Below are 24,181 nucleotides of genomic sequence, written 5' to 3' on the forward strand. Positions count from 1 at the left end.
CCATGTATAGGGCCCCTTTCCATTGTCCACTTCGAGCTTCTCCCTAGTGCTGTCCTGACCTGCCCTCCCCCCTGCCCCAACATACATCCATGTTCTCCCAGATCCCGTTATCCAGGGGTGGGGGGAAGGTTATTATTCAGTGGTCCCTGGTCGCCTCCCACTAGTGAAGAGCCCTGCTGCTTTGGCAAGAATCCCTTCCCAGAGCCATTCCTTTTTGCTCTTCATTTTTTTTTAAGATTTTATTTATTTATTTATTTGACAGACAGAGATGACAAGTAGGCAGAGAGGCAGGTGTGTGGGGGGGTTGTGGAGGGGAAGCAGGCTCCCTGTTGAGCAGAGAGCCTGATGCAGGGCTCGATCCCAGGACCCGGAGACCATGACCTGAGCTGAAGGCAGAGGCTTTAACCCACTGAGCCACCCAGGCGCCCCTTTGCTCTTCATTTCAAGACCTAAGTGAACAGGTATTGAGGTGGGGAGTGTCTGAATCAGAAAAGAGCCTTGCTGTTCCAGCTTTCTCTATATCTTTCCTCAGCCTTCCCTTGGCTTCTAGTCATTTGGTGCTTCTTCCTTACTTTTAAGTCACAACACAAAATACATGTTTATTGGGGGTGGTGGTGCATATAAGTGGACCCATGTAGTTCAAACCCTTATTGTTCAAGGGTCAACTGTATTATCTAATTTTCCTTGAAACATTCTCTTTGGCTTACAAGTTATTTAGAAGTGTGTTATTTAAGGGCGTCTGGGTGGCTCAGTGCGTTAAGCCTCTGCCTTCGGTTTAGGTCATGATCCCAGGGTCCTGGGATCGAGCCCCGCATCGGGCTCTCTGCTCAGCAGGGAGCCTGCTTCCCCCAATCCCCGCTCTGTCTGTTGCTCTGCCTACTTGTGGTCTCTCTGTCAAATAAATATATATTTAAAAAAATTGTGTTATTTAATTCCAAGATTTATTCTGCTATGGTTTTCTAGTTTGATTTCATTTGGTCAAAGTACACACATGTATGTATTTAATTCTTCTAGATTTTTTGAAGATTTGTTAAGTGTGACCCTGGATGTGGTCCCTTTTGTTGAAGGTTCATGTGACTTGAAAAGAAGTATTCTGCTATTGTTGGATGGAGTATTCTTTAAAAGTCAGTTATATCCCAATTAGTTAATGGTATTCATTTCTACTAAATCCTTACTGCTTTTTTGTCTAGACAGTCTGTCAGTTATTGACAAAGGTGATTGACATCCCAAACTGTAATTGTAGATTTTATTATTTCTCCTTTTAACTCTGTCAGTTTTGTTTCACTTATTTTGAAGCTCCCTTGCTTGGTACATACACATTTAAGACTGTTAAGCTTTCTTGGTCCTCTTTGTCCTTGGTAATTTTCTTTGCTCTGAAGTGTAGTTTGTCTGATGCTGATCTAGCTATCAAAGCTTTCTTTTGTTTATCTTTTTGCATTGTTTATCTTTTTACTTGTTTCTACTTTTGACTTAACTATGTCACTGTACTTGAAGTAAGTTTCCTGTGGGCAACGTATAGTACTTTTTCATACATTCTCACAATCTGTGTTTTTTAATTGGTTGCATTTGTGTCATTTACATTTGATATAAATGTTGTTTGATATAAATTTGATATAAATGTTGATATAAATGTTGTTATATCAAGACTTTGAAATGTTATTCAAGATTCTTTGTTTTTACTTTCAAAAGTTTATCTTTAGTTCTCAAAAGTTTTCAAAGGTCTGGTCATGGTTTTGTTTGTTTGTTTTTTTATTTGTTCTGTTTAGGTTTCACTGAGCTTCTAGTGTGTAAAAGTTTACTTTTTTTCTACATTTGGGCATTTTTAGCTATTATTCTTTCCCAGATATTTTCCCAGTCCCCTCCACCCTTTACTTTCTCACTCTGGGGCTCCTTTTACATGATTTTTAAACCTTTTGCTTTTGTTATGCAGGTCTCCAAGACTCTTAGTTTTTTTCAATCTGTTTTCTTTCTGTTTGTCAGGTTGGATAAATTCTGTTGATATTTCTTTCGGTTCACTGACTTTTCCTTCTGTCCTCTCATTCTGTTAATGAGCATATCTAAGAGGTTTCTATTTTACTTACTGTATTTTTTAATCTTAGAGTTTCTATTTAGTTCTTTGGGTATTCGCTTTCTTTGCTGAAAATCTTTTTCTTCTTATTTCAAGAGTAATCATAATTGCTTATTTGGTCATTTTTATAACATACAAAGGAGAAATAAACATGTAGAAAGATACATAATGTCGTTAGTTGTTAGGGAAACAGAATAAACCACAACGAGATACTACTGTAAATCTATTAAAATGGCTAAAGTTAAAAACAAAACAAAACAAAAAAACTCAAACCAAAAAATCATCATTTGAGTTGTTGCCAAAGATGTGAGGGATCTGGGACTCTTATACATTGCCAGCAGAGTGGAAAATTACACAACCACTTGAAAAGAGTTAGGCAGTTCCTTACACATGTGTACATGCACTTGCCGTATGATCCATGCATTCCACTCCTAGATATTTGTCCAAAAGAAATGAAATCATGTGTTCAAACAAATACTTGTGTACAAAAGAATGGATGACTGACACCTGCAACAACTTGAATAAATCTCCAGGGAATTTGTAGAGCGAAAGAAACCAGAGAAAACTGCACATGTTACATTATTCCACTCTTAAAATTTTAACTCTAAAACATGTGAACCGGTCTACCGTGACATAATGTACATGAGTGGGGGTCTGGGTAGGGGGAGGACTGAGAATGAAGGGAAGGAGAGAATATAAAGGGGCACAAGAGAACTTTGCAGTGGTGGATGTTGACTCTCTTCCTTGTGCTGATGGTTTCATAGGTGTATACATGTCAACACTTAAATTCTACAGTTTGGGGCGCCTGGGTGGCTCACTTGTTCAGCATCTGCCTTCGGCTCTGGTCATGATTCCAGGGTCCTGGGATCGAGCCCCACATCGGGCTCCCTGCTCTGTAGGAAGCCTGCTTTCTCCCACTCCCACTTCCCCTGCTTTTGTTTCCTCTCTTGCTAGTCTCTCTCTGTCAGATAAATAAATAAAGTCCTTCATTTCTGCAAAGAAGACATCCAGATGGCCAACAGATACATGAAAAAGTGCTCCATATCACTCGGCATCAGGGAAATACAAATCAAAACCACAATGAGATACCACCTCACACCAGTCAGAATGGCTAAAATTAACAAGTCCGGAAATGACAGATGCTGGCGAGGATGCGGAGAGAGGGGAACCCTCCTACATTGTTGGTGGGAATGCAAGCTGGTGCAACCACTCTGGAAAACAGCATGGAGGTTCCTCAAAATGTTGAAAATAGAACTACCCTATGACCCAGCAATTGCACTGCTGGGTATTTACCCTAAAGATACAAACGTAGTGATCCGAAGGGGCACGTGCACCCGAATGTTTATAGCAGCAATGTCTACAATAGCCAAACTATGGAAAGAACCTAGATGTCCATCAACAGACGAATGGATAAAGAAGATGTGGTATATATATACAATGGAATACTATGCAGCCATCAAAAGAAATGAAATCTTGCCATTTGCAACAACATGGATGGAACTAGAGGGTATCATGCTTAGCGAAATAAGTCAATCGGAGAAAGACAACTATCATATGATCTCCCTGATATGAGGGAGAGGAGATGCAACATGGGGGGTTAATGTGGTAGGAGAAGAGTAAATGAAACAAGTTGGGATTGGGAGGGAGACAAACCATAAGTGACTCTTAATCTCACAAAACAAACTGAGGGTTGCTGGGGAGGGGGGGGGTGGGGGGGGGGTTATGGACATTGGGTAGGGTATGTGCTATGGTGAGTCCTGTGAAGTTTGTAAACGTGGAGATTCACAGACCTGTACCCCTGGGGGAAAAATATATATATATATATATATATGTTTATAAAAAATAAAATTATAAAAAAAAAAAAATAAAGTCCTTAAAAAAAAAGAAGAAAAGAAATTCTACACTTTAAACACGTGCAGCTTATTATGTGTCAGTTACTATTAAATCAAGTTGTTAAGAGACCTAGAAGACATAATTATTAAAATTGCATGATATAAAAACTTCTGTCATTTAAAAGGGAAAACTTTAAACTCCCCTCATGCTCTCTCTCTCTCTCTAAAGTAAATAAATAAATCTTAAAAAAAAAAGGGAAAACTTAAGTATTGAGCAATGGGAAAATTACCAGTTTCTGTAAATTCTGGATAAATGAACATAAATGTATTGATGGAAGTGGAGAAGGTGTTGGAGTATGCAGATTCATATATTAAAATGAGTTATGAGTTCTAATAATTTTTCAATACAATTTTCCATATAATTAGGATATATTTATATTGAATTTTAGCCAGTAATCTCCAAACGCCAAATTTTGGTAACAATCTTGGTTAGTAACTTATGATATTATAAGAAATATTTTTCTAAGTTCCGTTTTTTATAAATTAATTGGTGAAAATATAGTATGGAAATTTAAAATTACTGAATACATTTACCAAAACTAAACTTAATCATTTTTCATTTTTTCAGGGCCCTCTGTCCTTAACTTTGGTGATATTTGTGTGAACTCCACAAATACTCGTCTACTGCATGTTATTAATATGCTACCTATGCATATTTTGATCCACTTAGATACTAATTTGGAAGAACTTCAGAAAACGAACCAATTTTCATATGTGATTCCGCCTACAGCTAGTACTTATATATCAATGGTATTTGAATCTCCCACCATTGGAAAATTTTGGAAGTAGGATTTATTTTTGAATTTCTGTATGCTAGAATCAAAATGCCCTTTTGTAGAATATGTATTTTTTTGACTCAGTAGTTGTTGAATATGTCATATTTTGTCTGCAAACACAGAAACTATATGTGCATCAATTTGTAGATTTGTAGATTGATATTTCAGTGGTAGTCTGTCATAAATATTTTGATATATTTCTTACTAAAGATTAATTGTGGGCGTTAGTCAATAATATATACATTTTTATATGTAACTGAATTCTGTAACTGCAAATAGCTATTGTCAATTAAGTTTGATTACTTTTGCTGTGTTACAGGTCTTTCACCTTTACAGTGAACAATATACCTGGTGGCCATATCCTCGTGATGGCAGTTGTCATGCCAGTAAAGCTTGAGCTATCTTCTAATGAGCTAGTATTGAGACCACAAGGCTTCTCCATGAAAACATGTTTTATGGGGACAGTGGGGTTGTATAATCATCAGAATTATTTTGCCAAATTTGAATGGCAGCCAGTAATTACAAAAAGAGGAATGGCATTTTCCATTCGTCCAGCTAAAGGTAACAGTTTATCCTATTTGTTTGATTTAGATACTCATTTATTCTTGTGCTCAGGCAGTACTCGTTTATTGAGTATGAACCGTATAATGGTACTAAAAATAGAAGCAAATCAGACATGGTCATTGGGGCATATATATTTACATACCTAAATATGTAAATTTGATTTGAAAATATGGATCCTGTATCATGGCTTTCCAAAGAAATAGAAGCAATAGGAAGTAGAGAGAGAGAGAGAGAGGGAAAGAGGGAGGGAGGAGATTAATTTTAAGGAATTGGCTCAGACAGTTGTGTGGGCACTCCAGTAGGCTGTCAGGCTGGAGACCCAGGAAGGGATTGATGTTGCAGACTTGAATCCAAAGGGACTTCAGTTTTTTCTCTTCAGGCCTTCAGTTTATTGGATGAGATCCTTTTACATTATGGGAGGTAATCTTTACTTAAAATCTACTGATTAAAATGTTCATCCCATCTGAAAAATACCTTTACAGCAATATCTAGATGGACCAAAGAAGTGGGTACCATAGCTTGGCCAAGTATAGCCAAGTTGACAAAATAAATCTTCACAGATATTGATGAACAACACAGTATTGTCTTGATTAGTTTTAGTTTGATAACAGTGACAGGATATGATTCAGAATAACTTATATTTTGTTGGATTGTGAATCATTTTAGAAGCATTTACAAATTCATTATAATCAATATTTAATATAGGTAATAAAATCCAGTTAATAAAATTAAAAACTTAACACTGTCATTTAAGGGGCACCTGGGTGGCTCAGTCATTAAGCGGCTGCCTTTGACTGAGGTCATGATCCTGGGGTCCTGGGATCAAGCCCAGAATTGGGCTGCCTGCTTAGCAGGAAGCCTGCTTCTCCCTCTCCCACTCCCCCTGCTTGTGTTCCCTCTCTCACTGTGTCTCTCTCTGTCAAGTAAATAAATAAAATCTAAAAAAAAAAACCAAACAAACCAAAAAACCCCCACCCCTGTCATTTAAATAAGTAATTTTTTAACTAATAGAAAATGATCTCTGATTTACTGTTTTTTCTGGTTCCATATATTTGTTAAGTGTCCTGTTAGCCTTGTTTCAGCTGTTCCCCAGAATCTATAATTCCACATTATGTGCCTGCCATAAAACTGAGTCCTAGAAACTGCTAAAATGTTATCTAGTAGCCTGTCAAATTCTGCAGACATCATTGTGATGTGCTCTGAGGACCTCATGAGGACAGAAGCTATCGTTTAAAGAAATAAGGTGGCAAGTTAGAAGTTGAATGATGAAGGGGCATCTGGGTGGCGCAGTGGGTTAGGTGTCCCACTCTTGATTTGAGCTTGGGTCGTGATCTCAGGGTCATGAGATTGAGCCCCTTGTCAGAGCGTGGAGCCTGCTTGAGATGGTCTCCCTCTCCCTTTGTCCCTATTCCTCCACACTCCTGTCCCCCAAGCCCACTTGCATGAATTCTCTCTCAAAAAAAAAAAAAAAGTTGAATGATCTATATAGTATCTTCATTTTATGTATATATACATTATGCCTTTTCAGCTAGCTGGAAGGATCTATATTTTTGTATTGGCAGTGACTCGTGATGTTTTATAATCAGCTGAAGTCTTTTTCTGCTTGAAAGGGAAGTAAAACTTTTGGGTTAGATAAAACTGATTTCAAAGCTAGTCTTAGCTTCTTTGAGTTTTGTGATCTTGAGAAAAGTACTCTAAAAGCACTAGTTTCCTTATTTGTAAAATGGAGAGACTAATATATCTCATAAAGATTAAATGTATGGGGATGCCTGGGTGGCTCAGTTGGTTGGGCCGCTGCCTTCGGCTCAGGTCATGATCCCAGCGTTCTGGGATCGAGTCCCGCATCGGGCTCCTTGCTCAGTGGGAGCCTGCTTCTCCATCTGCCTCTGCCTGCCACTCTGTCTGCCTGTGCTCACTCTGACAAATAAATAAATAAAATCTTTAAAAAAAAATTTAAAAAAAAGATTAAATGTATGGAAAACTCCTTCCGTAAAGACTGGCAAAGAGTGGTTGTCCAAGAATTAGATAGTTACGTGGTTATGAAAATTTTCTAATTCTGTTTGGACTTCTTTTTTCCCTGAAAATGTCCTCAGAGTAGTGATAGCCTCATGTGCATCTGGCCAGCCATCCCCACCATCAATTACTTGTTCCCTGCTTCTAACCTTTCTTTTTCCTTTCCTCCTTCCTTCCCTATGCTCTTCCCTTCTTCCTTCCACTCTTTCCCTCTTTATTTCTAATTTAGGAATATTCATCATTTGGGGTCTAAATAGACTATATTTCCAATCACAGACAAGTACTGGTTTATAGAAATCTTGCCATAGGTATATATTCTTTTGAGTATCAGTCATTTCCAAATCATGATTTTTATGTAAGTTCACTGGTGTTTGTAACAGGGAGTGTTACAAATGAGCTTCAGCATTAATTTAAATTCATTTAATTTTAGTGTGGATATATTCATGGATCTATACAGTGGAAAAGTAGTACTGTACCTTCATTGGGTTGGAAATCATTGATATAGCCATACTTAATCTTTTTATTAATGTGTATTGATTTAACAAATCCCAGATTATAATTTATTAAGCATTCAAGCTATACTTCCATCAGTTTCTGGCAGATTCATTTGACCAGGCTCTTTTTTTATGATTAACACTTGTAAGCCGGAGTCCTGCTTTGGTACTAGAGAAAAACTGAGTGAATAATCAGTCAAGAGAGAGAGAATACTTCTGCACATTTCAGAGATTCTGGATAAACCTTCTCTAGTTGAAAACAGGCATCACGTTGTGGTAGTTACATTATCTACATTCGTTACAGGTTTGGTTAAGCACATGATAAGGCACAGAGCATGTCTGGAAAGCTCAGTGCTTGGCACTTTTCCTTGTATTTCTCCATCCTAATCAGGGCGGAATGGGTGGGGCTTTCCCCTGGTGCCTGCTGTGGAAATGTAGTGATGATGCTTGATTTGACAAAAGAGAAGTGGATTAATAATTATGAACCTGAATGCTGGTTATGCTTCTCCTAATTGTTAGAATTCTTATTTTTACAGGGGTGATTTTAGTGTTTCAATTTTTTTGGTGGCTTATGACATCTGCTATATATTTCAATCAAAGCACAAAACACAAAGACATTTAATTCCAAATACAACTTTTTGTACAAATACAATTTTTGAGCAATACCATTAGGCTTTAAGTACTTTTGAATTTTTTTTAGGACACAAATAATAAAGTACTCAAATCTATTTCATGTAGCGTTGAAGAAAGTGTGCATAATTTATATTATATACATGGGTTTTTCTTATGTCATTTTCCTTTTGTTCAGAATATTCATGTAATTATTACTCAATTTTGTTTTGCCTCTTTGTTAAAACAGAAAGTAACTTTTCCTTACATTACTTTTCTTATATCCCTTTTGCTGTATTGGCTTTACATTCTGAATAATACGTTTAATGCTGTCATTGTCTATATTTTTGTAAACTAAAGTGAGTAGTTCTAAATTAAATTTTGTGTTGTGATTGTGCTTTCTCCCTGAGGTGTGGTGTATTTTGGATTTGGATTTGGGTCATGGATATTGTAGAGGGTGAGTCTAAGAGTGGGTTGGTATGGCGCGCCTGGGTGGCTCAGTTGGTTAAACGTCTGCCTTCAGCTCAAGTCATGATCCCAGGATTCCGGGATGTAGTGCCGGGATCTAGAGCCGCATCAGGCTTCCCGCTCTGTGGGGAGCCTACTTTTCCCCCTCCCTCTCCCTCTCTCTTTGTCCCTCAGGAATAAATAAGTAAAATCTTAAAAAAAAAAAAAGAGTGCATTGATGTTTCTAAGATAGAATTGGGCTTCTTATTTGACTTTTTTGTTAGGTACTATTCATGTTTGTGCTTTTTGTGGTTTTTTTTCCTGTGTTGTCTTTCATCTGACTGAACTGTTGAGTCCGCTCAGTCCTCACACTTGGCTTCAAGCAGTTCGCTCTCACTGTCTTTCGGTGAAAGACCCTTGACCATGTATAGAACCTGCCCTGCCAATACCAGCCTTGCTCAGTGTGGCTATCTGGTTTATTTCCCCTGTTTCCTGATAATATAATATTCCTGGAGAAAAATAAATATAGCCGTGCTGATGGAAGGGAAGATACTTACCTCGCTGACCCTTCCACATGGATCTATAATCCTGTGCTCCTCTCAACTCTTAGCATGCTTGGGTGTCTTTATAGATCGTATTGGATCTGCTTTGTCAAAGTTACTTCCAGTCAAACTTTTTGATACACCATTCTCTTCCAGCATGGTCACTCGACTTTTATACTCCCCCAGGCTTTGTCCTCCAGCAGAGTTTCTGCTCATTTTTCACAGTTCAAATGCCGTTTTATATAATGAAGTTTCCTCCCCTTCCTTGGGCTAATTTAGGTTCCCCCCACCCCCACCTACTCTCACTGTGTATTTGGTATGTCATCTATAGTTATTTGTTCATATCTGTATGCTATTGTAATAGATATTGCTAAGTCTATATCTGATATCCATTCCCCTAAGAGGACCCTTTTTTGGGGGGTTGGTAACGTTCATATCTAGAAATCTCTTTTCCCCAGCTTTTCTTGGCAATGAGATAGGGACAACGGTTTCTTTTAGCTCTATCTTCCTTCTTAGTGCCAGGCACTGTTTGAAATACTTCTTCATATATGAGCCTCTTTAATCCCTACAGTTCTCTGAGTTGCATACAGCTGTTATCCCCATTTATGTCTGAGGAGGCTCTGTGACATATGTTAAATAAATTTTCCAAGGTCTCAGCTAGAAAATGGCAGAGCTGAAATTGGAACCATGGATTTTCACCTAGAATTTGTGTTTGTTTGTTTATTTATTTATTTTTAAAAAGATTTTATTTATTTATCTGACACACAGAGAGATCACAAGTAGGCAGAGAGGCAGGCAGAGAGAAAGGGGGAAGCAGGCTCCCCACTGAGCAGCAAGCTTGATGCAGGGCTCGGTTCCAGGACCCTGAGATCATGACCTGAGCCGAAGGCAGAGGCTTAACCCACTGAGCCACCCAGGCGCCCTGAATTTGTGCTTTTATAACCACTATACTATGATACCTTCCTACACGGATGAAAGCCAACATAGTATGGAATGGTAGTAGGAAGCTAGAAGGATCATTGCTCCTTGAAGGCATCGTCATCCTGCTAAGGCAGTCCTGGAATACCAATCTGTGGCCTTCTGATGGCATAAAATGAATAAAACTTCTAAGTCATTCTTTCCATTATTATTTTCTTACTCCAAAGAAAATGATAAATTTAAACAGATGAAGCAGCTCACACCAAATATGCCTGATACTTCCTGGGTTCTCAATACATTTTAATTATAAAAATGTCTTAATTACTAATAGTTACATCAGAGGATATCAGAGGTGATATCTCTAAGGATGGGAACATTTTAAAAAAGCCTCTGATAATTGTAATTCCTTCCTCTGAAAACTGAATGAGTGTTGTTAACAACTATGTCAGAGTGTTGGGAAACATATGAGGGGGACATTTTGCTAAATATTGGCATACTTTTTTTTAAAAGATTTTATTTATTTATTTGACAGAGATCACAATTAGGCAGAGAGGCAGGCAGAGAGAGAGGAAGGGAAGCAGGCTCCCTGCTGAGCAGAGAGCCTGATGCGGGGCTCGATCCCAGGACCCTGGGATCATGACCTGAGCCGAAGGCAGAGGCTTTAACCCACTGAGCCACCCAGGTGCCCCAATATTGGCATACTTTTTATCAAATATTTTATTCTGCCTAATAAAATTGGAAAATAAGGTATGTGTTTTAGATTTTAATCAAACTCTGTAGGTCTGTACTCATTTGATAATCTGTAGCATTTCTGTGTATTTTGAGTTTAATATAAATAATTTGTTATAATGTCATTATATTCTTAAGCTGCTTCTTATTTTGGACATTAAAATGTATATAATTAAAATGTGGTCAATATCTGTTCTTTCTAAATTCTCTGTAGGCACGGTTGAACCATACTCTTCATTGGAATGTGAAGTAACATGGCTGCCGGGTTTCAGTTCTCCAGAAAGGGGAGAATTTGTTCTTCACGTCAGTGAAGGAAACACACTGACACTAAAATGTGTTGCACATGTAATGATTTCCTTTAGATATGATTTTTATTTTGAGGGTTCTAAATTGATTGGGTGTATATATATGTGTGTATAGTTGAGTATATATACTATGTTAGTAAAACGGATTCTGCTTGCAGTATTTAATTAACTGAGTTACCATTTTCTTGGTGTCACTTCTCTATCATAAATGAAGACTTTGCTAACAAAAAGTGTTATGTTACCTAAAATTAACTCACAAATCCAAGTTTTTGTGCCAGCAATACTAGATTTTCATTAGAGCCTCTATAAACATACAATACCATGGGGTCACTTGAAATGAAATTATTTTATTAACAGAAACCAAGGAAAAATAGAGAAAATTATATTTTTGTCCTATTGTATTGTTAGAATTCTAGTGGTAATTAATAATTCAGTATGAAATGGTCCACATAATTTACATAGCAAGGAGATACAGAAAATTCCAATTTTATAGAATATACTTCTTATAATAAAAATGAGTAAAGTTAAGGCTGCAGTATGTAATTTTAATTTTGTTATTTGTGGTAGAGCCCAGAAGGCCTTAACTTCATACTTTGTAATCACCAAGAATCCACTTTACTTGTGTATGAAATTTTCCTCCCGGTATTCTCAGTAATTTAATTCAAGCCAGTGCTGTTTTACTGAATCTCATCTGTGTCTCCAGGCCATGATCATGCTTTTAAATATTTCAGCTATGAAGGAGCTCATAGCCTTAAGAGATAAGGGATTCATCCACTTTAATGATGGCAAATGGCAGTCTGAAATCAGTAGGTTCATTCCTCTGCTCCAGACTCGAAATAAGCTGGACCCTACTGCTTTTCCTATGTTTAAATTACTTGCTCTTCTTTTTAAAAATTTCTACTGAAGTATAGGATACATACGGAAAAGGATACATATTATGACTTCTGTATCATTCAGTCTTTTAATGATTTTAGGCTTTAGACTAAAATCTATAGACTGATAGCATCTTTGCAATGCACACCCAGATCAACTAGATCAAGAAGCAGACTATGACTAGCATCACAAAAGAACCACCCTCCCCATCCCCACTTCCAGTCCCTCTGTTTCCCTCCCAGAGTTATCAGTATCCTTACTTCTAATGGCATAGATTGATTTTGGTTTTAAACTTTATATAAATGTAATCAAAGCATATGTTCTCTTTTATGTCTTGCTTGTTTTGTTCATCATACTTTTTGTGGACTTCGTCTATTCTGGTACACGTGGTAACAGAGTATTCATTCTCATTCCTGAATAGTATTCCATTGTGTGCCTCTGCCATCATTTTTCCATTACACAGCTGATGAGGATTTGGATTGTTTCCGATTCTTAGCTACTATAATAATGCTTCTCTTAACATTCTTACAGCTGTATTTTGGTGAACGTGTGCACACAGTTCTTTAGCTGTTACTTACGTAACTGTGTTTGACGAAGTTAGTAATATAAATCTGCCTACATACTCACCCCATGTGTATTCTTTTCTAACAGGTAGAAGAAGAGCAATTTAGTAACTTAGACTTTGCGTTAATAATAGATATCATTTATTAATTACTGTATATCAGGTGGGATGCTAAATGCTATTCATGCATTATCTAATTTAATCTTATAACAGCTCTGTAAGGCTGTACTAATAACTCAGTTGATGGGTGAGGAAATGGAGGATTAGAGTGAATGATTAACTAATACAAGTTCATACATGCAGTGAATGCCCTGGGTTGAATTTATATCTAGATCTATTTGCCTCCAGCGTCTTTGCGTTTACTCACTGATCAAATTTACTTTCTGCTTTCCCTATGCTTGGATTGTTAAGAATTAAAGTCCAAGATATCAGAATAATGAATTGGATTATTTTATGGTAGATTTTTGAGGTCCTCTGAAGTTAAATGGACTGTGAAGTGTTTCTCTTACGGAAGTAAAGCTGGAGAAACATGAAGTGATTAAATATAATGTTCATTTAATGTTTGTCCTTAATTTATGAAGGACTTACTTGACCATTTTGTCATCTGTTAGCTTTGTTTAGAAATTTATTGTTCTGATTACCCAAGTCATGTTCTTCAAATAATTATAAGAATGTATTGAAACCTCCTAAGACAATAAATTATTATCATAGATAAAGACAACAGGGTCTGGTATAAAGAGCACTGTATAAGGAATTGGAAAACCTGGGTTCTAGTTCCCCTTGGCTGTTGTTTGCCTTCCTGTGAAATGGGAGAGGTAGATAATGTCAGCATTTTCAAAAAACTGTTCCATGATACAGTAGTTCTGTGAAGTGATTTGTGTGTAGGTAAGGAGGAGGAGTCCTGCACCTAAGTAACTCTGAATCACAGTGAACCACCTCCCCATTCTGAGGAAAGCAAAGTGTGTGTTATCAACACATTAAGTGTTAGAAGGCTAATAGTAAAAACAAGCTTAGATAATCTCATTTGACACAATATTTCCCATGCTGGGGGACTCTTTCCTTTTGCATAACATACAGTAACACCCTGCATGTAGTTGGATAGATGATCTCTAAGATCTCGTACATGATTCTCAGTCCTGGATTTACTTCCTCCATAGAATTGTCTTATTCCCTTTGCCTTCCTCAGTTTAGGAGTACAGTTTAGTTTTCCATTCTCTTTTCCTTTAAGTACATCATAACGTCTGATAACCCTTCATGTTTTAGAAATTTCCATGAGGCTGCTAAAATTTGAGTCATTTAGAAGGGGTTAAAAATAGTTTACTATTATTTCTATTGTATCTTCTCTCTTCTCCTTTTATTATTAGCTTGGTCACACTAAGGTCATATTTTTGGAGCCAAGGATCCTCTTCAGTAATAGCCCTCAAGGTTTAACAACTTGGAGGAAAGCCATTCTTCACAACGTAGGACAAAACCATGCTTATTTCAAGGTAATGTAGAATCCTGGAATCTTATTTGGATCGGATCACATTATATTTTGTATTTTTTTTTTCTGCCATGAGTACTGTGGTGTTAATACTTTAGTCTTTATAAATTGACTAATGCTAATTTTTGGATATTTCATGCAATACTTATCCAACTACATTTCATCTACTTTGTCCTTTTAATTTCCCACAAAAATCATTTTTTCTTTCTTCTACCCTTAATCTCTCTTCTTACCCCTTTGTGTCTTCCTGTCATTTTGTCTTTTTTTTTTTTTTTTTTTTTAAATATTTTATTTATTTATTTTACAGAGAGAGATCACAAGCAGGCAGAGAGGCAGGCAGAGAGAGAGGAGGAAGCAGGCTCCCCGCTGAGCAGAGAGCCTGATGCGGGGCTCGATCCCAGGACCCTGAGATCATGACCTGAGCTGAAGGCAGCGGCTTAACCCACTGAGCCACCCAGGCGCCCCTCATTTTGTCTTTTTGAAAAAAAGAAATAATTTGGAAAAAAGAGCACTTTCAAAAACATCCATTGTTGCTATTACAACTCCATATTTGATGACATACTTTTCCTCTTCTCATTTTTACTCTACCATCAGGAGTTAACGGTAGAAACTGGGATCTAGAGCAAGATCCTTGTAAAGATATTCTATTTATAGTTGTTGCCCCTGATTTAAATTATAAGTGGTGATAGAATATTTTGCTGAAAAATATATTAAGATCTCCCAGTAGTGAGAATAGATAGAGGTCAGTGTTTGAGATCTTTTATTCAAGATTTATATCTACATGTCTTCTGCCCAAGCAGACAAACGCAGATACCCTTTCCTTCTGTTGCTTCAAAATTAGCTCTGAAGTCTGTTTGTTCCCTCATCCCCAAAATACCTTAACTAATTTTCCTTTATATTGTTCTGGCTTAAAGCATGGTAGATAGTTCTAAACTAGCTCCTGAGAAACCACACCACAAATTCTTTGGTAAGTTACTTACAACTTTTTTTAAAGGTCAAAATGATATCTTAGACAGTAGGCCATCAAGGAAATAATAAAGAACAGGGGGTTACTTTTTTTTTTTTTTAATAAAATTTTATTTATTTACTTGACAGAGAGAAAGTAGCAGAGGGAGAGGGAGAAGCAGACTCCTGCTGAGCAGGGAGCCCGATGTGGGACTCAATCCCGGGACCCTGGGACCATGACCTGAGTCCAAGGCAGACACTCAAACTACCAAGCCACACAGGCACCCCCAGGAGGTTACTTCATCATCTGCCTCCCCACTAACTTCGTTTTCAGTGTTTACTGTGAGGGAAAAGGCAAACTACCAAAGTAGTATCTAGAATTTTGTCATCTTTTCTAACAGATATTATTTCATCCTCGTAAGTTTTGCTAAGTCTTGATAACACTCCAGACAGGAAACTTCATCATCCGATTTGAATTGGATGCCAGCACTACAAGTTCCTTTTGCTGGGTTAGGGGTACAAATCCCTGTTGAAGTTTTATTTGTACGTCTGGTGTTGGAAAACACATTATGAAATCGTCTCGTGCCCTGTGCCCAAGGGTCTTCTCTCTGGGTTGTAGTTGAAAGCTTTAGATCAGCAACGTTAAAGGATAATACAGCATTTCTGCAAACTTTCAATTACAGATTTGTGACCAGAGTCTTTTGCCTACTATGAATATTGTTCCATCACAAGGAGTAATTCCTTTCGGGGGGCTAACTGTTCTCAATATCTCCTGTACGCCTACTGTAGCAGAAAAATTTGATACAAGAGCAAAGGTATGTTCATGCTTATGTGTATTCATTCCTTATATATATATGTCTATGTAGATTTGTTTGGTTGTTTAGGAGATTTATAATAGTAAGTATAATGCTATAAAATGGTATGTGTGTTTATTCTTAGAAAACTTGTTTTAAGAATTTCTTCAAATGGGAATGGGTTTTACTGTTACGATGCTAATGAATACTTTTTTAAATTTTTGTTACTTTGTTAGTGATTGAGTTATCCCTAAAGAAATGCAGTTTTTAGAGATCTATAGAATAAGCAACCTTACCTATATAATTTTGTAGAAATAGTTAGCAGAACCTGGAAAGAGGAATTGTAGAAAACATTTTTGGTACAAGTTGGTAATGGAAATTCCTACCAAGTTGAAATGGATACAGTTCATCGATATGAGGCATTCTTTGCATGAAATTAGAATGATATTTGGCATCTCTGAGTTGTGACAAGTTCTCACTAGTCACAGAGGAAAGCATGACTTTTTTCATGGCATTAATTAGATATTTGATTTAATTAGATACCTTTGGAAAAATTAATTAATTTTGGAATGTTAATTCTAAATAGCTTCAATGACTATATGAATTATAGGCAAATTCTGTATGGTGTTAAGATCTATATTTTATAGCATGCATAGAATATTTTACTAGTTTATATTCTGGAAATTATATAATTAAAAAGACATTATTACCTTGATTTAAGGGGCTTTTCTAATTATTCATTAAACAGAATAAATAAAATGGAAGACTAATCTCATAAATTTTATTATAAACTAGAGGAATGGAATACTCTTGATTTGCAATCTGATGATCAGCTGTGTACATTTACTCACAATAAGAAATAAATATGTACACTGTTTTCAAAACAAAATGAATAGTTTTAGATATATCCCCCATTTTATCCTTAATTTCCCACAATTCTTTTTTTCATAACAATTAATTCTTAAATAACATGTAGGTTAATGTGATAAACACCAATTTGCCCCAGATAAACAACCTAATGATTTTATCTTTTATGAAGACATACTTATGAAAGATATTTATAAATTATCTATTATGGTACATGGTCTGAGATTTGGGCAGAGTTTTTTTTGTTTTTTTTTTTGTTTTTTTGGTTTTTTTTTAAAGATTTTATTTATTTATTTGACAGAAAGAGATCACAAGTGGGCAGAGAGGCAGGCAGAGAGAGAGGGGGAAGCAGGCTCCCTGCCGAGGAGAAAGCCTGATACAGGGCTCAATCCTAGGACCCTGGGATCATGACCTGAGCCAAAGGCAGAGGCTTTAACCACTGACCACCCAGGCACCCCTGGGCAGAGTTTTTTAATATAATATTCTAGAAAAAGTAAAAAAATATGGCCAATAAAAATAGTTTCACTAAAAGATTAGTTTCTGCTGTATTTTAGAAGAGTATGCTGTTTTTACGAAGCTTACCTTTTTAACATAACATAATAATTCATTTATTCATCCAACACATATTTACTGGACACAAATTTTATGTTAGATTCTGTTGTAGATTCAGTGGATGATCAATAATGGGGAGGTAGGTGAAAGCCAGCCGTGATGAGTTGAAACTTATATGTGGGATTCATCAAGGGGGGACATGTCGAATTGTCATTTCCTCTGAATCATCACATTATGATTTTTATGACTTTAGTCAAGTATTTTATTTATGTACTATATATTCTTTAATTACCATGTGGAAATCACATAATACTATGAATATAGTGATTTAGTTAATTAAATGACATGTCACTTTCCCCAATAATTTTGAGAAAAGGACAGTTTGGTTTTTTTGTTTTTTTTTTCCTATGAACAGTGTCACTGACTTTCTATGTAAAGAGTGAAATACACTCCTATCTCTTTCTTAGATATATATTTATATTTAAATCCAGCCTTGATGCTCCCTGTTTGTATATAGGTGGGGCTTTCAGTGAATGCTGTTTTTGTGCCTCTGAAATTTTGCTTAGACATGTGTATGTTCAGATAATCTACAGTTCTACTTTTGTAGGAATTATACAACTAAATTCTTATTTCACCATCTTAATTTTCTCAGAGGCTGTTGAGTGTTCAGGCTGTCCTTGGTTTATATTTAACCACTGCTGGTTAAAAGACAAAATGCTCTGCCTCTCTGAGCCTCAGTTTTCCTCACTTGGCAATTAGGATATTAATATTGGTAACCTCACAGGATACTGAGGATTAAAAAGGAGACAATGAAATTAGCACTTTAGTTGGCCCATTTGCTCAGCAATTTTTTAGCTACTTTCATTATTATTATTATGGTCATTATGGATATTAGTTTATCTCTGTGGGAGGAAGTATGTTTGTACTCAGTTTCTTATCTGTTTTAATTTTGAATAATCCTTGAAATTAGGTAAATACAGAAGGGATATGTGGAGTGACGGTAACGTGTAGTTAAATGGGTAGAATTCTGCAGTCAAATTCATAAGCTATGAACTGGTCCCATTTGTGGTGGAGGTTTTTGAGAGTTGAACACTCATTCCTCTTAGGAATATTAATTCTCCATAACAAGAAATGGGATGACAACTACCAGAATAAATCTTGTGACATTTATAATATGTTATTATTATTTAAATTTTAAAATATTGCCAAATGCCAGGTAATACTTAGTGGTATATGGGTAAATTTTAATGTAGTTTCTACAAGACTTTATATTTCTCTCAAATAAGGTTGCTATTCGCCGTGCAAATGTCATAGACCTCAGGATTGGTGGATCTGTTGAGATTGCCGATGTGGAAATTAATCCGGTGAGTATATTCATATGTTAACTATTTGTGTAATCAGTGTATGAGTGTGGTGACTTTTGTTACGTGTCCCTGGTCAGCCCATTTATGTTTGAAAATATCTCATTATGTAGTACTTTGACATGTAGAAATTAATATGTATATAATATAAAATGTGTTGAAGCAGATTATCAAATGGAGGTTTCAGAATTCACCCATTTAATTCTACCAATACATTAAAGTCATCTATAGGCTTCATCATGATCCTACTCCTCCTGAGAGGTAACCACTTCACTGAATTTTCTGATTAGTCTCCCTTTACTTTTTCTAATCGGCCCATCACATATGTATGAATTCCTTAACCATTCATTATTTAGTTTCATTTGTTCATTTTTGAGCTTCATGACAAACATGTACTGCGTGTAGTCTTTGGTGAGTCACTTTTAACTGACTATTGTATTTCCAGAGTTGATCTAAGTTGTGTGTAGCTGTATTTTTTTTTTCATTCTTACCACTGCTTAATATTCCATTATGTAGACCTGTTGCAATTCAGAGACTCAGTCTGTTGTCCATTCAAATAGGTGTTTCTCTTTTGTTGGTATGACAAGCACTCCAGCAGGGAACATTTTGTGTACATATCTTGTAAGGTACAGGTGCTAGAGTTTCTCTCAGAGTAGAGTTGCTAACTCATAGAATATGTGCATTTTTGGCTTCACAAGATAGCTTCCATATTTTCTCCTCAAGTTTCCATTGCTCTGCATTCAGTTGCTCCGTAAGTTGTATTATAAGACTTAATGTTTGCCAATCTATTAAGTATAAAATGATCATCTCACTGTGGTCTTGATTTGCATTTTCTAAACTATAGTTTTGTTTATTTTTAAAATTATTGTTCTGTATCCTGATAAAATTCTGTTCTATAGTTGATAGCCCACACATGTATTTCTTTTCCTGGCAAGTCTTTCAGGAATTAAATCTGGTCTCATCTACCCAAAAATCTTACCCTATAGGCGCCTGGATGGTTCAGTTGGTTAAGTGTCTACCTTCAGCTCAGGTCATGGTCCCAGCATCCTGGGATCAAGCCCCTTGTCGTCGTTGGTGGTAGGTGAGCAGGGAGTCTGCTTCTCCCTCTCCTCCCTGCTTGTGTTCTCTCCTGCTCTCTCTCTCTCTCTCTCAAATAAATAAATAAAATCTTAAAAAAAAAAAAAAGAAATCAAGAAACAAAGAACTCACCCTGATCTTTAATGTGGCCCATGTGCCCCCTCCATTGCGACATTCATGAGATGGTACAAAAATCTTAAACTCTGGAAACATCTTCATCATAGCAATTGTCATATTATTTTCAGGTTATCTGAACTTCTGTTTCTCTCTCCCACTAGTACTGCAGTGCCTGCGCCATTCTGGTGCTGAATTAAATAGAGCAAACATGTGTGAGGCTGCCAGTGTCTCAGGTAGGGCCTCGTTACTAGTCTATACTTTAAGGGCTTCATCACAATTTTAGTTTCTGGCTTTGAGGTACAATTTTCTTACTTTTATTTGGTGTTGAAGGCATGATAAGTCTAGACAGATTGACAGACACTATGCTACTTGTGTAAGACTGTGGTGATTCTTGGAGATTAAAATCCCTGCAGTATCCAGAGTACTTTCTCCATTGTTATGGTGTTTGTTCTTGAACAATATTAGAAGTGTATTTAGACTTTGACTACTTCATTTCCACACCCTAAAGGCATTTGTGGCATGCTTTGCATGTTATGGTATAATTGAATAATTTATAATACTTTGTATTAATATACATTAATATTCCCTGATTATGAACCTGGGTGGTTCAGTCGTTTAGCATCTGCCTTTGGCTCAGGTCATGATCCTAGGGTCCTGGGATCGAGTCCCACATTGGGCTTCCTGCTCGGCAGGGGACCTGCTTCTTCCTCTCCCTCTGTTGCTCCCCTGCTTGTGTTTCCTGTCTCACTGTGTCTCTCTCTCAAATAAATAAATAAAATCTTAAAAAAAAAATTCCTTGATTATGTTGAATTTTAAACATAGCTGCCTTTAAAAAATAATAAAATTAATATTCTGGCATCATCCATAAGACCTTTAATAACTGTATGGTGTTGAATATGTATCTTAATAACAGGACATTTTATCCAAATGAGCATATGTACAAGGCTCATAGTATAAGAGGTATGATCTTTTGCATCAAGCTTTCATTACCCATATTGGATTTTACAGATTTCCCCTGTAGAACTGGGTTGATATTTTAAGTGGGAGAAACAGTAGCCAGTTGACCTTAATGCAATATTTCCCTCAACATTAGGATACTGTTGCCACTTTCTCTTTAGTGTTATATGTAACTCTTTTACTAAGTAACTGTAAGGCTCTAAAGAGGAATCCTATAGAATTCTGTGATGTAGGCACATACCTGGCATATAAGATAGTTAAGATACATTCAATAAACATTCCTTACATATATTTAAGCGAGGCATCGGGTGCTAAAGATATAAAAATGAATCAGGCCTAAGGTCTGCTAGGAGAGACAGATTTGTAAACAAATAAACAGATTTTATGGTGTAATGGTAAGTAAATATAAGGAACAGAAGTAGTTCTGAGCACAGTGTCATAAAATATGGTTTATCTAACTGGGGTTTGAAGGATACATAATATTTTATCTAGCAATTATGAGTTAGAGGAAAGCTTTCCTAATAGAAGGGTCACACTAATAAAGACAGAGGAGAATGAAGCGTCAGGTATCGGTTGGAAAGGACAAGTCATCCAGCTTGCTGAAGTACGAAGTCAGTGGGGGAAGAGTGGAGCTCCATGAGGCAGGAGAAGGTCAAGATGAGCTTTATGAACCCTGCTGAGGAACTTGGACATTGTCCGGTAGCTGGAGGAGAATCATCACATTTTAAGATAGGAAGTACAGATTTTCAGTTAGTTTAATTGTGACTTAGTTGTGGAGAGGAGAATTGGAGAAAGTACAAATCTAGAAATGACCTGAAAAGTGATGCATTATTTACTTCATACAATTACATTAGGGATAAGAAGTAAAGGAGGCAGAATAAAAGGGATTTGGTAACAGAATAAAAGGGATTATGTATCAGAGGTAGGGGAGAGGAAGGAAAATGTGGCCAGTTTTTATAGAGTATAGTAGTTAATAATGCCCGTAATGAAAAATAACGATACATTTTTTTTCGAGGCATAATGACATATAACATTATGTCCATTTTAGGTGTACCAAATAATGATTTCATATCTGTATGTATTGCAAAATGATCACGATAGTGAGTCTAGATAACATCCATTACCAAACATAGTTATATTATTCTTTTTCTTGTGATGAGAACTTTAAGGTTTACTCTTTTAAAGTGTAATTTTGGTTTATATTATTTTTATAAAATATTAATCTGCTTTCTAATTCTTACTCTCTTTTTAAATTTTAGGACGTATTTAACTTCAGTGGTACCTATGTTGGTGCTACTCAGATTATTCCATTTACAATAAAAAACAAAGGTATAACACGTGCCAGAGTGGAATTTAATCTACAAGACTTTGAATATTTTTCTTTGGATTTTAAAGATAAAACAGGTATAGCTCTTATACTATAATAACATTCTTGTAAAACAGTTTTAAGTTGTTTTAAGGTATAATGTTAAAAAATAATATGTCAAGGGCCATTGTTCTGATATATTTTTAATTACTCAGTGCATGGTTTTATTTCTAGAATTATATCAGTATTAACATCAGGATACTTTGGTAACATATGACATATAACCAGGCTTGTTAGTTGATTTAATGTAGTTAGTTAAGAATGTTATGTATATGTTAAAAAAAAGGTTTATGTATAAGTATATGCTATAAATCAAAATGGAATTATTAATTGCTAATTTTAATTGCCCAAGAGTTTCAGGTAAATGTCTTTGAGAGTTCTCTCTGCGTGTTTACTCATGTATTAAGTATCTTTATGTCACAGTAAATTTAAAAAGATAGGTACTTCGGGGTGCCTGGGTGGTTTACTCGTTAAGCTTCTGCCTTTGCCTCAGGTCGTGATCCCAGGGTCCTAGGGTTAAGCCCCGCATCAGGCTCCTTGCTGGGCAGGAAGCCTGCTTCTCCCTCTCCCACTCCCCCTGCTTGTGTTTCTCCTCTTGCTCTCTCTCTGTCAAATAAATAAAGAAAATCTTAAAAAAAAAAAAGAGAGATAGGCACTTCTACAAAGACATTTCATGTGTTTACTCTAGGGGTTGGCACCATAAGGTTTATGGACTAAATCTGGCCTGATATATGTTTTTATAAATAAAGTTTTATTAGAGTACAGACACATTTATTTGTGTATTGTTTATGGCTGCTTGTATACTATAATGGCAGAGTTGAATAGTTGTGGAAGAAACCATATGGCTTGCAAAGCCTACAGAATTTAGTATCTGGACCCTTACAGAAAAGGTTTGCCAACCATTGGTTTGGTCCTTTCTTTTTCAATAAATATTTGTTGAATACCAATTATAAGCTAGATACTAGACTTTGAGTCTATAAAGACAATATCCTATTTTACATGTTCTCAAGAAGTGAACGCAAGTGTATCAGTCAGGATCTCAGAAATTCACAGATGACTTTCTCAAAGGGTTTTACTGAAGATAGTTTAATGAAGGAATTATCTGTGGAGGTGGGAGCTGGATGAAAAGAAATCAGTGAGTGATGGAAGCTGCTACTACCTCGCACCTGAAGGAATAAGAGGAGGCAAGTTATTTCTGGAGCCCATGATCAATGAAACTTTGAAAGAGGGGCCAACTGATAAGAGCTTTATCCGTGAAGGAATGCAGCCATTGCCAGAAGCGTAGCCAACACAGTGAAGACATGAAGGCAGAAATCCCTCCTACCTTCTGATAACATACAGGTGTCTCCCTGTGGTTGAATGAAGTCAGAGCAAGGGGGCCTAGCTGAACTGACCTATAGAAGTCAGGACAGAGCAGCAAAGAGAAAGGTGGCTGTCGAATCTAATGACCAACGAAGAACACCTCTAACAGTATGAGAGCTGGACAAAGAATCAGCTTATTATCAGAGAGCATGGCAGATGCTATAAGACAAGTGAGTACCTGGTGCTAAGGTAGCATGTGTTAGAGAAAAGTAGTAATCAGCATAAGGGAAGATTTCTTGGAGAAGTTGATGCCTAATCCTCATCTTGAAGAAGACGAGAAGATACACAAGAAAAGGGGATATATGAAAGAATGCAAGTAAAGGCCTAGCAATGAGTCAAGGTGGTAAGCAGTTCAGGATGCCCAGAGTGTAGAGGGACAGGATGGGGAGAGGGCAAGTGAGATCATGTCACTAAGGATCTTTTCTGGCCTTTGATCCTGGAAGTTAGGCAGCACCATTAAAGGATGTATATCCAGGCAGTGGTGTGATCAGACTCACATTTTGCTCAT

At 36.5% G+C, this 24,181-nt stretch overlaps 1 protein-coding gene across 1 annotated transcript in view; it reads left to right on the forward strand.

Annotated features, from left to right (window-relative positions):
• CFAP47 (cilia and flagella associated protein 47) overlaps positions 1-24,181 on the forward strand; it is a 509,602-nt gene that overhangs the window by 57,186 nt on the left and 428,235 nt on the right. The window contains exons 14-20 of the mRNA XM_032883134.1: positions 4,529-4,745; positions 5,056-5,297; positions 11,267-11,397; positions 14,157-14,279; positions 15,904-16,035; positions 18,720-18,797; positions 22,205-22,349. Of these exons, the coding sequence (XP_032739025.1) occupies positions 4,529-4,745; positions 5,056-5,297; positions 11,267-11,397; positions 14,157-14,279; positions 15,904-16,035; positions 18,720-18,797; positions 22,205-22,349 (1,068 nt within the window). The remainder of the gene's footprint in view (positions 1-4,528; positions 4,746-5,055; positions 5,298-11,266; positions 11,398-14,156; positions 14,280-15,903; positions 16,036-18,719; positions 18,798-22,204; positions 22,350-24,181) is intronic.

The sequence above is a fragment of the Lontra canadensis genome, unplaced genomic scaffold (genome assembly GCF_010015895.1).
Source record: "Lontra canadensis isolate GAN:19392208 unplaced genomic scaffold, GSC_riverotter_1.0 scaffold86, whole genome shotgun sequence".
NCBI classification, from domain to species: Eukaryota; Metazoa; Chordata; class Mammalia; order Carnivora; family Mustelidae; genus Lontra; species Lontra canadensis.